The sequence below is a fragment of the Triturus cristatus genome, chromosome 8 (assembly GCF_964204655.1).
Source record: "Triturus cristatus chromosome 8, aTriCri1.1, whole genome shotgun sequence".
NCBI lineage: Eukaryota > Metazoa > Chordata > Amphibia > Caudata > Salamandridae > Triturus > Triturus cristatus.
Genome location: NC_140591.1, coordinates 208027164 through 208041108, shown reverse-complemented (window position 1 = coordinate 208041108; position 13945 = coordinate 208027164). Strand labels below are relative to the sequence as shown.

Below are 13945 nucleotides of genomic sequence, written 5' to 3'. Positions count from 1 at the left end.
AGGAACTCCTCGTACAGCTCCTGACGAGAATTTATGTGTAAACTGCTGTGCTTCGGAAGCCTTGAAATCTCCTCAGCGCATGAGCGTAGTAATGGCTCCACCTTTCTCCGACACTAAGGAGATGTTAATTTCCCTTGTAACACCTCCCAACCGGAAAAACTTGATGGCCAGATGACTAATTTCTTTCACAGGGTCCGCGCATGAGCATAGCTTCGCATACGCTCCAGACCGGAAAGCTTGAGGGCCAGTATTAAGAAATTTCTCCTCACAGAGAGCGCTGTCTACGATGCCTAGCAACCGGTTAACACAAAAAACCAGCTACAAGTGGAAATACCTTCCGTCAGTGGACATCGCCTCATGAAAACGTGAAGAGAGCTTTGCGACACTCGACCACATAGGAATACGGTAACTCGCTTCCACTTTTCCGCTATTCTTCTTTACGTGTAACAGTTGAAACATGCAAATAGCAGCTCCACATACTCACTTATCCAATAAATGCAGTTTAGCTAGCTTCTCATTTACCTTCTCACTGAGCTATTCAATTTCCACACGTACGTCTTCAAAACTTCCTCTTTCAAATTGGGTGATGTCTGGAGGGGATATCAGTACGTTGTCCTCCGCCCAACTGCTCATCGCCAGTGAAATAACTAAAAAAAGTGAGTAATTGCTTATAACTTTATTGGCATCGGAATTAAGCGACCAACATCCATAACCCAAGAGGAAAATGACAGTTGACACCGGGAGTGCAGGTTAGAATCTTGCCAACATCATAGGATCATTCTAAATGGGTTATGAAGGGGTGGGGGAAGAAACCAAGGTGGAAAGAACAATAGAGGATACAACAGTGTACATCAGTCATCGTGACTGAATTGAGCCCTCGTTAGTCCATACAGAACTGGAGTTCTGGCTTGGCACTGGGTGCAGCAACCCTCGAGACCAAGACCACTTGGCTGGCCCACGGCTGTTTGAGGGCTCAATCACTCCTAGAGCCAACATCTTGGAGACTTCCTCCTTGATAATAGCTTTGAATCTGTCAGTCAACCTGTAGATTTTGTGTTTTACTGGAGGACTGTCCTCAGTGTCCACATCATGGACCTACCACTGAGTGACACCAGGGGTCAGGGAGAAAAGAGTAGCAAACTGCCCCAACAGTTGGCGGCAGTCCCTCTGCTCTTCAGGGTGGGAGAGTTTTACACCGTCCACTGACCCATCATGCTCTTTAGCAGTCAGGGAGAGGCCCAGTCTCCTCATCCTTTCCATCATCTGTTGCTAGGAGCATGCCTCCTTCGGACCTCTCCAAGTGGAGCTTGAGTCAGTTCACATGTTTGACCCTCAAAGGGTTCCTGGGAGACTGCAAGTTGACCAGGTAGGTGACTTTACTCTTGCGCTCCACCACCTCAAAGGGCCCAGTCCACTTGTGCTGGAGCTCACAAGGCTCCACTGGGGCCATGACGCACACTTTTTTACCAGGCTGAAACTCGATCAGAGTGCTATTCTGATCATACCACTTCTTCATCTCTTCCTGGCTGGATTTCAGATTCACCTGAGCGAATAGTTTGAAGCACTTAGTCTGGTTCCAGAAGGCCAGCATGTAGCTATACTCATACTGGGGGGGGGGGGGGTTACTGGGAGGCTTCTCCCAACCTTCCTAGACCAGACTCAGAGGTTGTCTTACAGGATGTGCATACAGGAGTTCCAAGTAACTGAACCCTAAGGACTTCTACTGTACCTCCCTGTAAGCAGGCATAATAAGAGGACTTCACACTTATGCCTCATGGGTTCCGTAAGACCCATAATCATGCCTTTTAGGGTCTGGTTGATACCACGTCTCTGGGGAACCCCAGACGGGAAAGATCTCCATCAATGCCGGACCCTCCACGGGGGCTGTTGTAGTCCAGAGAGGGATAGCCTCGGGGTACCGGTTGACATGGTCCACCAAGACCAGGATGAACCTGTTCCCCATGGCTATCTTGGGGTCTAGTGATCCCACAATGTCAATACACACCCTCTCAAAGAGGGTGTTTACTACAGGAAAAGATTAGAGAGGAACCTTGCACTTCCTCCCACTCTTGCCACTTGCCTGGCCAGTCTGGCAAGACCTACAATGCATGTCAGAGTTCGTGCACATTTGGGGCCTGTAAATGTAGGTGACGTCTTTCAAAGGTCTTGTCCTGCCCCAAATGCTCTGCCAAAAGCACAACATGAGCCAGACCCAATAGGAAGGCTCTGAAGCACTGGGGTATCACCAGCACACGGGCTGACCCAGGCTTAGCAACCTTAGACTCACTATAAAGGAGACCACTCTCCCAGTAAATCCGATGTGATCCAAACTGATCACCTGCTGCCTGGTTTTCAATCTGCTGCCACAAACCAACAAAAGAAGGGCATTTCTGCTACTCCTTGCAGAATTCTTCCCTGAAGGGGCCCCCATCCTGCTGCCAATGGGTCAACTCAGGCATGTCCTACAGTTCGGCCACTTGCTTCCCTGTAGGCTCCAGGGCATGGGTACTCACAAACTTTCTGTCGGGGCCAAATTTACAGTGTGGTTTGTGGCCGAGGACCGCACCAGTAGGGGTGGGTTCAGTGGGTGGCGGGGTCAGTGCAGGGTGGGGCTAGAGTTAAAAAAAATAGAACCCGCTTCAGAACATGCAACAATGCTGTATTTCAAAAGCAGATGTAACTACAAAGAGCACATTTTGATAATACATTTTTATCAGCAGACAATAGCAATCTTAATAGGCATTGCATAGCTTCATACAGACTTTGACCCCAATTCCATCACAGTCTCTCTCTCTCTCTCTCTCTCTCTCTCTCTGTTAGTCAGTCTCTCTCTCTCTCTGTCAGTCAGTCTCTCTCTCTGTCAGTCAGTCTCTCTAGCTCTCAGTCACTTAGTCATTCTCTCTCTCACTCAGTCTCTCTCTCTGTCAGTCAGTCAGTCTTTTGCTGTCAGTCAGTCTCTCTCTTAGTCTCTCTCTCTCTCAGTCAGTCTCTCTGTCAGTCAGTCAGTCTGTCCCAGTGAGTCAGTCTCTCTCTCAGTCAGTCTCTCTCTCACTCAGTCTTTCTCTCAGTCTCTTTCTCTCAGTCAGGCTCTCTGTCAGTCAGTCAGTCCCTCTCTCTCTCTCTCTCTCTCTCTCTCTCTCTCAGTCAGTCTCTCTCATTCAGACTCTCTCTTAGTCAGTCTCTCTTTCTGTCAGTCTCTCTCTGTCAGTCAGTCTCTCTCTCTGTCAGTCAGTCTCAGTCAATCTCTCTCTCAGTCTCTCTGTCAGTCAGTCTCTCTCTGTCAATCAGTCTCTCTGTCAGTCTCTCTCTCTGTCAGTCAGTCTCTCTCTCATTCATTCAGTCTCTTGGCCAGTCAGTCAGTCAGTCTCTCTCTCTCATTCAGTCTGTCAGTCTCTCTCTCTCTCTGTCAGTCAGTCTCTCTCTGTCAGTCAGTATCTCTGTCAGTCTCTCTCTCTGTCAGTCAGTCTCTCTCTCAGTCATTCAGTCTCTTGGCCAGTCAGTCAGTCAGTCTCTCTCTCTCATTCAGTCTGTCAGTCTCTCTCTGTCAGCCTCTCTCTCTCAGTCAGTCTCTCAGTAAATCTCTCTGTCAGTCTCTCTCTCAGTCAGTCTTTCTCTCTCTCTCTCAGTCATTCTCTCCCTCTACTCCTCTCTTCTCTCTCTCTCTCCACTCTCTCTCCGCTGTCTATCTCCACTGTCTCTCTCCACTCTCTCTCTCTCCACTCTCTCTACTCTCTCTACTGTCTCTCTCTCCACGCTCTCTCTCTCTCCACTCACTCTCTCTGGGGGGGGCCATGGATACATTACCTTCAAGGTCCGTAGGCCGCCAAGGAAGGCCTGCCGGGCCGCTGGAGCCCCGCAGGCCGTACAACTAGTACCACGGCTCCATGGCATCCCCCTCAAGCTCTGCCTCCTCCTGGACTGTGACAGCTTAGGGGGACGGTTTCCCACGCCCAGTGCCTCTTCTCTTTCTGACAGGCACTTGGGCCACTCTTTCAGATTCCAGGTTCTCTTGATTGCCATTACTGTCTGCCATTGACCGAGTGGTCACACATGCCCACACAGGCAGACCCAACATCTCAAGATGAGACATGTGTTCCACCTTCTCCCAAGAAGAACTCTCCAGGTCGCTACCAAGCAGACAGTCAACAGGCATGGCTGGTCTCACAACTACTTGCAAGGAAAACTATTCGCAGACAAGTGCTCCCATGTCATCAAATCATAGAGCCCCTGAAAATCATTTACCGGGCTACCCTTCACCGAACCATACAGTGCTCTGCAAAAGTAGGCAACATACTCAACCCAAGTGTTTGATTCAAGTTTCTTACAGGCCCTGAACCTCTGCCTATATAGTTCTGGGGTCAAGCCATATCTCCTGATTAAGGCTTCCTTCATAGGAGCATAAACTATCTTATCCTCCTCTGATAAGGCTAGCAAGTTATCCTTCCCTGCTGCCATGAAGCGGCTCCACAATCCCACCCCCCAGTCTCTCTCAGGGACTCTGTGGGACCTCATTGCTACCTCATACCCCTTGAACCATTGACTAATCACATCACTTTTCACATAATCCTCAATCACTTCCTTAGGGATGTACACCCTCCCTTCCCCAGGCACTGAGGGCAAGCTGCCACCATTGGAACTGGACTCCACACCCTTGGCTTTTATGTCCAGCTCCTTCAAACTTCTCCTATGCTCTAAGAGCATCCTCTTTTCCTCCATGGCCAGTTTCTGCCTCTCTAGCGCAAATTTCTTGTCCTCCATGTCATTTTGCTTCCCAAGTGAGCTTAGCAAGCTCCATCTCATGCACTCTGCTTCTCTCTGTGTTTGAGCTCTCCTGCAGACAGACCTCTTGAAGACACACTGCTGCCCCCCCTGGAAAGCACACGCCCTCCAGGCCCCAAAAAATGGCACATCCTGCTACCCATCGAAATTCTCTGCCTCCAACACAGGCTCCTCGGTATGCTCACTTGCATTCCTCAGCGCCGCTTGGCATTCCTCCTGTCCGGTGAGGCCTCTTACTGAGATGTAAAAATGTTTGCAGATGGCTTTCAGTTGTGGCACATTGTAGGTTTCTGCAATTGATGCTGGTTTTATGCATCACTTTGGCTGCGCAACGCATCTTTGGTGTGGATCGTCGCAACACTCCACAACCCAGGATCTAAAGTACTTTGTTCAGCAGGCCTAACTGAGTTCTTGTAGCCGGCTCATGCTCCATCACGGTTGCCTTGAACTTGTGACTTTATCCCGGGCCAGAGCAAACAGATATCCACAGTTAGCGCTTTGTGCTTTTTGGCACTAGCGTCACTAAAATCTTTAAAATTGCATATCTCTGGTTCTGCTGATTTGATTCTTCTTGTTTTGGTCTTGTTTTAGTTATTTTAAAAAGTTCTCTGTTTCTAACATGGTAAAATCCTTTCAATGTTGTGTTTTCACTTTATTCCCATTTGAAGTTTTGTGCAAAAACTTTACACGTTGCCTCTGTGTTAAGCCTGAATACTCTGCCAACCTACCAGAAGGATGATCACAGGTTAATTGTGGGTTTGCTTGTGCCTAACTCTTACAAGGCAGGACTCATTCCCTTGTCAACCAACAACCCAATTTCTCACATCTAGCTTTTGTAATTTTATTTTTAAAAGGTAGATAAAGGTATCATTTGTTTCTGTGTTTCTTTTAGGAGAAGCAGTTGCATTGATAGAGATGCAGCAGATTCATCACCGGAGTTAAAGTGCAGAATGCCCAAGGGGAGCACTGATGATTCAGAAAGCGGAAGGTTTGTTATTTTCTTTAGATTTAACTATGCATGCCTCAGTCAAAGTTGTAAGCATCAAAGATGGAATGACTCTATGCACCAGAGACTTTAAAATATATATATATATATAGCTGCTGTTCTGTTGCAACTTTTTTTAAATTCTTTTTGTAAAGATTTTCATCCAAAAGAAAAAACAACATGCACGCGTACCACCGCATGTTCTGTTGCAACTTTTGATACATGTTAAAACACAATCGATTTTCTTTTACCTGCCATCTTTCACATTTTTTTTAAATAAAGCACCATTTGAGATAGTGATGTCATCACTGTGATAAAAAACGAATATATTTTACGTGTAAGACACACCCGGACATTATCTGTGTTTAAAGTGCACATTAGCCAGGGACACGTGATTAGGAAACAGAGTCCCACCTTGGTAGCTCAAGCCGTGAGTGATACAAAAGGGGGTGGTGATGGACGGAGCATCAGAACCAATCAAACACTCACACCCAGTCAACAGATCTGGGTTTGATCCATCACCGTGAGTGAGGCACCTAGCTGAAAGATGGTCTCTATGTTGGCTACGTCGGCAAGACGGGCTGGTGGGGGTGTAGGGGGTGGGAAACGGTATCAAAACAAAGGGGGTTACCCAAAATAACCCTCTGGCATCTGGGTAAATAAACACAATTATATAAAGATAATAATGCCTCGGGATAGATAATGTGCTATACAATAGGATGAAGAGATAGTTCAGTTGTCTCTTCCTATGATTTTTTTATTCTCTCTGAAAAATCTATACTATATTTAAATCAAAAGGCAATTCCACAAAATATATGTGTAAATTTTTTAAGCTGATTTCTTTGAATTTATTATACATTTGACCTGATCTGTACAATTATATATTCATCATAACGGGACGGTTAAAAATACGAAAACTTACCTTCCTCCACCGCGTGCCACATCATGCGCCGCCGCCTCAGCTCCTGCTGCTCCTGGCGCGTTTTAGGCAGCCTCCCTCGCCTCCCCTAAGCCAATCACACCGCTGCAATGGCTGCGTTGTGATTGGTGTGGCGCAGTTGACCAGCTGGGCGCCTGTACGGAGGCCATTTTCTCTATGTAGGCTGCATGCAGTCTACATAGAGAAAACGTGGAGTGTGCATGACTGCTTTAGATGGCCCTGGGGCCGAACAAACAGTCAGGGCTCACAACAGTGGGCAAGCCACTCCCCCTCCCCTTGCACAGGACTGCCCACCCCCAACCAGGCACTTCTGCTTTCTCGCAGTGCAAGAAGCAGAAACATAAAATGGGAAGTTTTACCATTTTATGTTTCTGCTTCTTGCACTGCGAGAAAGCAGTGGGGCCCACACACCTATGGAGGAGCCGCCACGGGTCTCTGGTTTCAGTGCTTTCCTGCTGGTTCAAAAGATAGAAGGGTGCAGTTATGTTACATTGCTTATTCTATCATAGTCTTGTTTCAACATCTCCCTCTGTTGTCTAGAGCAAGCTTCCTATCTAGGAATTGAGTTTGATCACATCTGCTTTTTCTCTCTGTCTTGTGCTACTGCTATGCCTTTAATGAATATTGTACAGAACCATGAAGGAGACATATTGACCAAAGAAAACTGCTATATGGGTCTTAAATTGGTTGATGACAAAGCAATTATTGTGTGTGGCTTTTTTGATTTAACAAGCGTACTTTCAGTTTTGACTTTTGCAACAACAACAAAAAGCAGTTGAATTGGGCTAGTACTGGCTAGAAATATGAATCAGAAGCATGTACTATTTAAACCATGGATCAGAATTAAGTCATATTTAAAATATTTTTCTATAAGGTTTGAACAGAAAATATAAATCTATTATGAGAGAGTTAAAAAGGTTTTAAAAATGACATTTGATCAAATTAGTTCCCACTTGTATCTTGGTGTTGAACAATATTTACCACAAATGCCAAATTTAGTTTCGATGTTTATATAGAGATCCTTTATTAAACAAATATTCCGGAATGGATCTTTTTTGTCTGTAACACTATAAGAAATAGTTATGAATGCATTCTTCATTCCAGTATATCACCTATGTAGGGATCATGTCAGAAGGGAGAGTGTGTAGATGTTGTGGTATCTTCACCTATCAATTTATCAATGACACAAATTGATTCTCAGGGACACTGCTAAATAGAACCAAGAATGTGTTTAAAAGGGGCAAAATTCATCAGTTGGGGCACTCCGTGACATATCATCGAACAATGAAATCTGTAGTGTTTATATGTGTATGTTTTCAAAAAGGATTTTTTATATTTTATTTTCTTTTTTTCAGCAATGTTCATTGCAGTGATATATTCAAGGATACCTGTTATAAAACCTTCCTGACCAAGTGTGTGTTCAGCGGATTGTTTTATGGTTTGTTTTGTTTAAGTGTAAGATCTAATTTCAACAACAATACCTCAGATTGGGAGTCAATTCATTTCAAACCACTAAAAGACAGTAAGTACCTGTTGTTCATATTTCACTGATGCACTGTAAAAGCTTTGATGTAGAAAGCGGATTTTCTTGAAAATGAAGTAGTTGAAATTTTCCCAAAAAGTTAGTATTGTCTTAATGCTGTGTTCCTATTTAAAGATTAAGTAGTATGACATGTCTTACATATTAGGTCTCTGCACTTAGGGTCAATCATGATAATCCCTTATATGACTTTAGTGTATCTTTCATCCTTCCTTGCCATATTCCAATTTTGTCTTTCCAGACAATAGTGTATGTCCTATGCAGCCTCTGTAATTCAGGTAACCAATCAGCATAAAACTTGAAGAACAAAGTGTTTAAGAGAATAACTAAGATATTGACAAATTTGACACAGATTAGACAGGAGGCTTAAAAGTTATAGGGGTAAAGGTCTCTAAATAGTTTTTTCCTGCTAATATGGCATTCCCATTATTATTTCTTCAACATATTTTTATTTACGTTTGTGCAGATGCTTACAAACACAGTGTACTTGTAACATTCTTTGCTGTCCCCCATCATTTCTCTATCAGTGTACCATTCCAAGTCATGCAATCTGGGATGGGAGAGTGTGTAGATCAGATAAGTTCTAATGCGAGAGATATCAGTAAGTCATATAATTCATGGACAGGTGGGTCAGGAGACATGCATGGTCCTGTATGCAAAATATATCCTTGCGTTAAAAACAACCACTTATAACAAGCTTGGCAAACGTATCAATCTGCTAGAGTTGGAGTATGGTGTTGGTGTGAAGATGTTGCAGGCAAGTGGTGGGTGCAGTGTGCTTTCCTCTGGACAGGGTGCTTACCGGGGGGAGGGCGGCAACGGCTATACGAGACTCAATTGTGAAGGGGAGATCCCTTGGCACAGGGGCACATAGGAGCATTGGGGGTGAATGTAGTATCAACCAGACTTGTCTGTTGCGCTGTCTGGGCTGATAGAAGTGCGCCAATCTCTTCAGTATGTAGGGAATCCCTTAAAAGGGAATGCCGTAGATTAATCCTCTTTGGTATGATATAGGCTTTGTGAAGATCATAGAAATGGATGGGTTTGAATCAAGCATTTCTGGAGACCTGTGGTGTGGCCTCCAGAATATTGTCCCAATCTTTATTGGAGATTTGGGTGGCAATATCTTCCGTCTATGGGGCTCGGAGGCCCCGTAACATTGTTATGGCTTGTGATGTCGATGCATTTTAAAACAATTTGATCCCTTTGATTCTTCATGAGGTCGTATACACAAGTTGATAGGAGATATCAAATGTGTCAATGATGGCTTTGAATTCTTTAGGTGTGTTCTTCTCATAAAAGTCTACCCGCCTTCATCTACTCGCGCAGCCCCTGCCTGTCGTCACGGGAGTCAAAGGCCCCCAGAGCCTTCAGCGGCAAATCGCAGGGGTGTGGGAGCTTACAAGGATTCTGGCATACGGCCAGTTTGCAAATGTATTAGAAAATCCTGAGTGGAATGTTTTGTGTCTCGTCATGCCTTCTCCCCATACGATGCAGGAGCAGTTGGAGCAAAGCGCCCCAGCTTGGAATCTCCGCAGATTCGGCTCCCGGAGTACCCCCCAGTAATTTCCGCCAGCACGCCGCTCAGGCCCGTTGTGCAGCCAGCTAATAAAGTCAGAAGTCAGTGACTGCCAATCTGCCCTCTGCTGCCAGGAGGCGGACTTTGGCCAAGGACACCCAATGCCTCGTGTTATGCCAGAGCTGGGCCAATAATGTTCTGTCAGTTTCCTGAAAGACAACCCTGGGAATCAGACGGCTAGCATGGTGAAAAAATATAATAATATTGGGAGAACTACAATATTTGTAGCATTTGGTGGCCCTAGATACATATGCTTGGCATTATCCTGCAATCTAGTGTTGGGCTCGGACGAGTTTTTTTCGAAGAAGTCTTTGAGTCAGGAGGTAAAGTGACTCCTCATCCATTGTGCATTGCGCATGTTTCCTTGCTCCTTTGTTAGATTGTTTTTTTGTTGTTGCTATCAGGTTTGGAAGTCGACATCGCAGCTGCGAGACCGAAGCTCAATTCCTCACCGAGGCCTTTGCAGTGCTCCATTTTTTCTCTTCAACCAAACTGCGTTCATGACCGAACAACACCTGCTGGTGTTATTAGATATTTCCCAGCACCTGCTTGGGATATGGCCCGACCTTGCTGAACTTCTTCGCCTCCACTCTCCATGCCAGCATCTACGATGGATGGAAAACATCCCCTTCAGCTTTTGGCCCAAATGCCACTCAAAGTACTCCCGGCAAGTCTAACACAGAGTGTACAATCTCTGTTTATCACCAGAACATGAGGCATGAGGCGACTTCCTGCGAGGTGTGTTTGGTGTTCCGGTCAAATCGAACCCTTTGGCAGCAAAGGGAGCGCCGTTTGGCCTACACCACCATGCAGCGACACACAGAAGATGCACCGGACATCTTTGGGGAGCAGTCATCAGACCCTGACCAGGGAACCGAAGGGCACAGAACCACAGACTGCTCTCCGGGAGTACCTATACTGCTGGCTAGCACTGGGGACTGCTTGAACTCCAGACAGGGGTATGTGTGTTTCTAGGCAAAAGCCACTCAATCCTCTACCAAACCACTCAAATCCGCTTTTGGAGGCCACTGTCCTCGGGCCATGGCGGTCTCCACCATCTGGCGCAAAAGGCAAATCCTCTCTGCCTGGAAAGCCTTCGACGAGCGTCAGAAAATATAAGGCCTTGAAACCGAAACTTGGGCAAGGACTCAAAGCCGAAGCAGCGTACATTGGATCCGAAAAGAGAATCGGAACCAGAAGATGTTTCAGCACCAAAGCCATTGGCACCAGAGCCAGGCACCTAAGCAGTCGGCATCAAAACCCCATACACACAAAGATGCAATGGAGACAAGACTCTCTGCAGCGCCATCCATGCCTTTGACACCGAAAGCCTCCAAATATGCTGCTGAACTACGGCAAAGACAAGTGCAGCCAATTCTAGAGCGCTTGCAAGGCAAGGCTAGCTAGACAGGGAACAAAATAATATTTTTGAGCACCCGACACTGGGAAACTGGGCACCAAAGCTCCACTACCTGTTTCCCTTACGCTTCCCAAAAGGAAGAACACATTTAAGGACATTGCTTGGCCTGAACCAGCTAAACCACCAAAGAAGAAGGAGGACAGAGACACAAGCACTATCTTTTTCCCTCCTTCTTCTCCTCCTTTGCCTCCTACTCTTCCACCTCCTTCTCCTCTACCCCACCCTCACCTACCCTGCCTTCACTGCCACCAAGGCCAGTACATCCACCCTCTCCTGACCAACTGCTGTCACAGTAGCCACATTTTTCACCAGATAAAGTCACCTACTGGTGATGACCAATCAGAGGAATATAATATCCCCTATTGCACAGATCCACAGGGGGTCCCGATACTGCCGCTGATCCATGGGATATTTATGATGCTGATCAGATGGATGATACAGATCCTAACATCTACCCATTCAAGCCGTCACTGCCAGATGATACCACACTTGGAGAAGGTAATAGCACGCACGCGCGCTATGCTGCTGGAATTATAATCTACAGCGCTGCTTATATTTTAAAAATACAGTTTTTGTATTTCGTTTGCTCAAAATTGTATTTTCCCCTGCTTTTAAGTCAATCTTTGTGTGCCCACATACTTGCACCTTAAATTGGGCCCCCCACCGCGCTTTTCGCGGATCTGTTTCATCTTTCCTCTTGCCTTCGTGTTTGGCGCCTGGTCGCCATCTTGGGGGTGGCGAGTAGCGAGTGTGCCACTTGTTTGAGCGCTCTAGCGCTCACTAGGACCACAGGTGAGCCCTACTTAAGGTGAGCTTGGCAGTAGCTCGACCTTGGAGAAGGTAATAGCACGCACGCGCGCTATGCTGCTGGAATTATAATCTACAGCGCTGCTTATATTTTAAAAATACCGTTTTTGTATTTCGTTTGTTCAAAATTGTATTTTCCCCTGCTTTTAAGTCAATCTTTGTGTGCCCACATACTTGCACCTTAAATTGGGCCCCCCACCGCGCTTTTCGCGGATCTGTTTCATCTTTCCTCTTGCCTTCGTGTTTGGCGCCTGGTCGCCATCTTGGGGGTGGCGAGTAGCGAGGGTGCCACTTGTTTGAGCGCTCTAGCGCTCACTAGGACCACAGGTGAGCCCTACTTAATGCTCGCTTTCTGCGCGCAGCGGTGACGCGCAGCGGTAGCGCCGGACTCGCGCCGGAGTCAAGCCAGAGTCCTGCCCGTCTGCGCCCGTCAGCGTCCCGGAGGCGATCGGAGCGGCGGGTAGGGTTCTAAACACCAGGGATGTGTCCCCCTGGGACACCAGTGCTGCATTATTCCCCTGGGGAACTTCGCTCTTTTGACACCCTGGTCACAGGCTGTCGCACTGTCTTTCCCGGACGCCATCGTGGGAAACTCTGCTGCCCTGGCTGTGGCTGGCGCCCTAACCGCTCTCAGTTATCACGTCCCAACAATAACACCCTCAGTGTGGGTTATCGCTGCATGCTACTAAACACCAGGTCGGCGTGTAAACATGCGCAAGACATATTTGAGCTTCTAGATACAGTGAAGCCACTATGTCTTATGCTTACTGAGACGTGGTGGGGTGAATTTTCCAACCCAGATGTCGCTACGGCAATCCCGCCTGATTATAACATCTTCAGGAAGGATAGAGCTAAGGGAAGGGGTGGTGGAGTGGCATTGGTGGTCAAGAAAGGCACGCCCTGTGCGATCCTGCCAGTGATGGACATCCGAGGCTCGGAGACCCTCGTTTTTTCTATCACTTTGTCTCAACATCAATCTGTTAAGGGATTACTCGTGTATAGACCACCTGGTTCACCCGGTACGTTCTTTGAAGATCTGGACTCCGTGTTGTTGGGGCTGGCCCTGAAAGCGGAACATTGCATCGTGGCAGGGGATTTTAACTTTCGGATGGATGATCCGTCTGACCCTGCTGCCATCAAACTTTCTGAGGCTATGGCCCCGCTGGGACTGATTCCTCATTTGCAGGAGCCTACGCACGAGAAGGGGCACACTCTTGACCAGGTATTCTCGTCTTCCCCTCTCGAGGTGATTGAGATTATACCAGTACTATGGTCAGACCACTTGCTTGCCAAATTTACGATCAAAGGCACAGTTAAACCGGTGGTTGCCTTGGCACAGCAACAGGGTCGTGTCCATAGGGCATATCATCGTGTGACCCCAGAGATGCTGGCCCAGGCTGCTGTGGATCACCCATGTTCCCTCTCTGGCGATCTGGATAGGGACTTGGAGACCCTGCAAGCTTGGCTCCTAGACAGGCTGAATGATCTTGCCCCGGAACTGACACCCCGCCTGACACCGAAACGGGTCTCTGCGCCTTGGTTTACCGCAGCACTGTCGGCTACGCGGCAGCAGTGTAAGGTGGCCGAGAGAGCTTGGCGGGCACAATATGATACTGTAGCCAAGCTGACCTATAAAACGGTGGTCAAGGCCTATCACCGGGACATTCGCCTGGAAAAAAAAGTATATCTAGCTAGGAGAATAGAAGCTGCTTCTAACTCCTGCAAGGAGATTTTCTCCATTGTGAGAGAATTTATTTCCCCATGGTCTAACACCTCGGACGAAAAACCGTCTGGTACCTGGGCTTCGGACCTTGCTGATTTCTTTACGAGCAAGATCCAACGCATACAGGATTCTTTTCCATCGCCTGGGCCCACGGGCCAGACTAATCCTGAGG

At 47.0% G+C, this 13945-nt stretch overlaps 1 protein-coding gene across 3 annotated transcripts in view; it reads left to right on the top strand.

Moving 5' to 3' along the window:
* IL10RB (interleukin 10 receptor subunit beta) overlaps positions 1-13945 on the top strand; it is a 248194-nt gene that overhangs the window by 147147 nt on the left and 87102 nt on the right. For all 3 annotated transcript variants that reach the window (XM_085621381.1, XM_085621380.1, XM_085621379.1), the window contains 2 exons: positions 5672-5767; positions 8060-8226. In XM_085621381.1, the coding sequence (XP_085477507.1) occupies positions 5672-5767; positions 8060-8226 (263 nt within the window). The remainder of the gene's footprint in view (positions 1-5671; positions 5768-8059; positions 8227-13945) is intronic.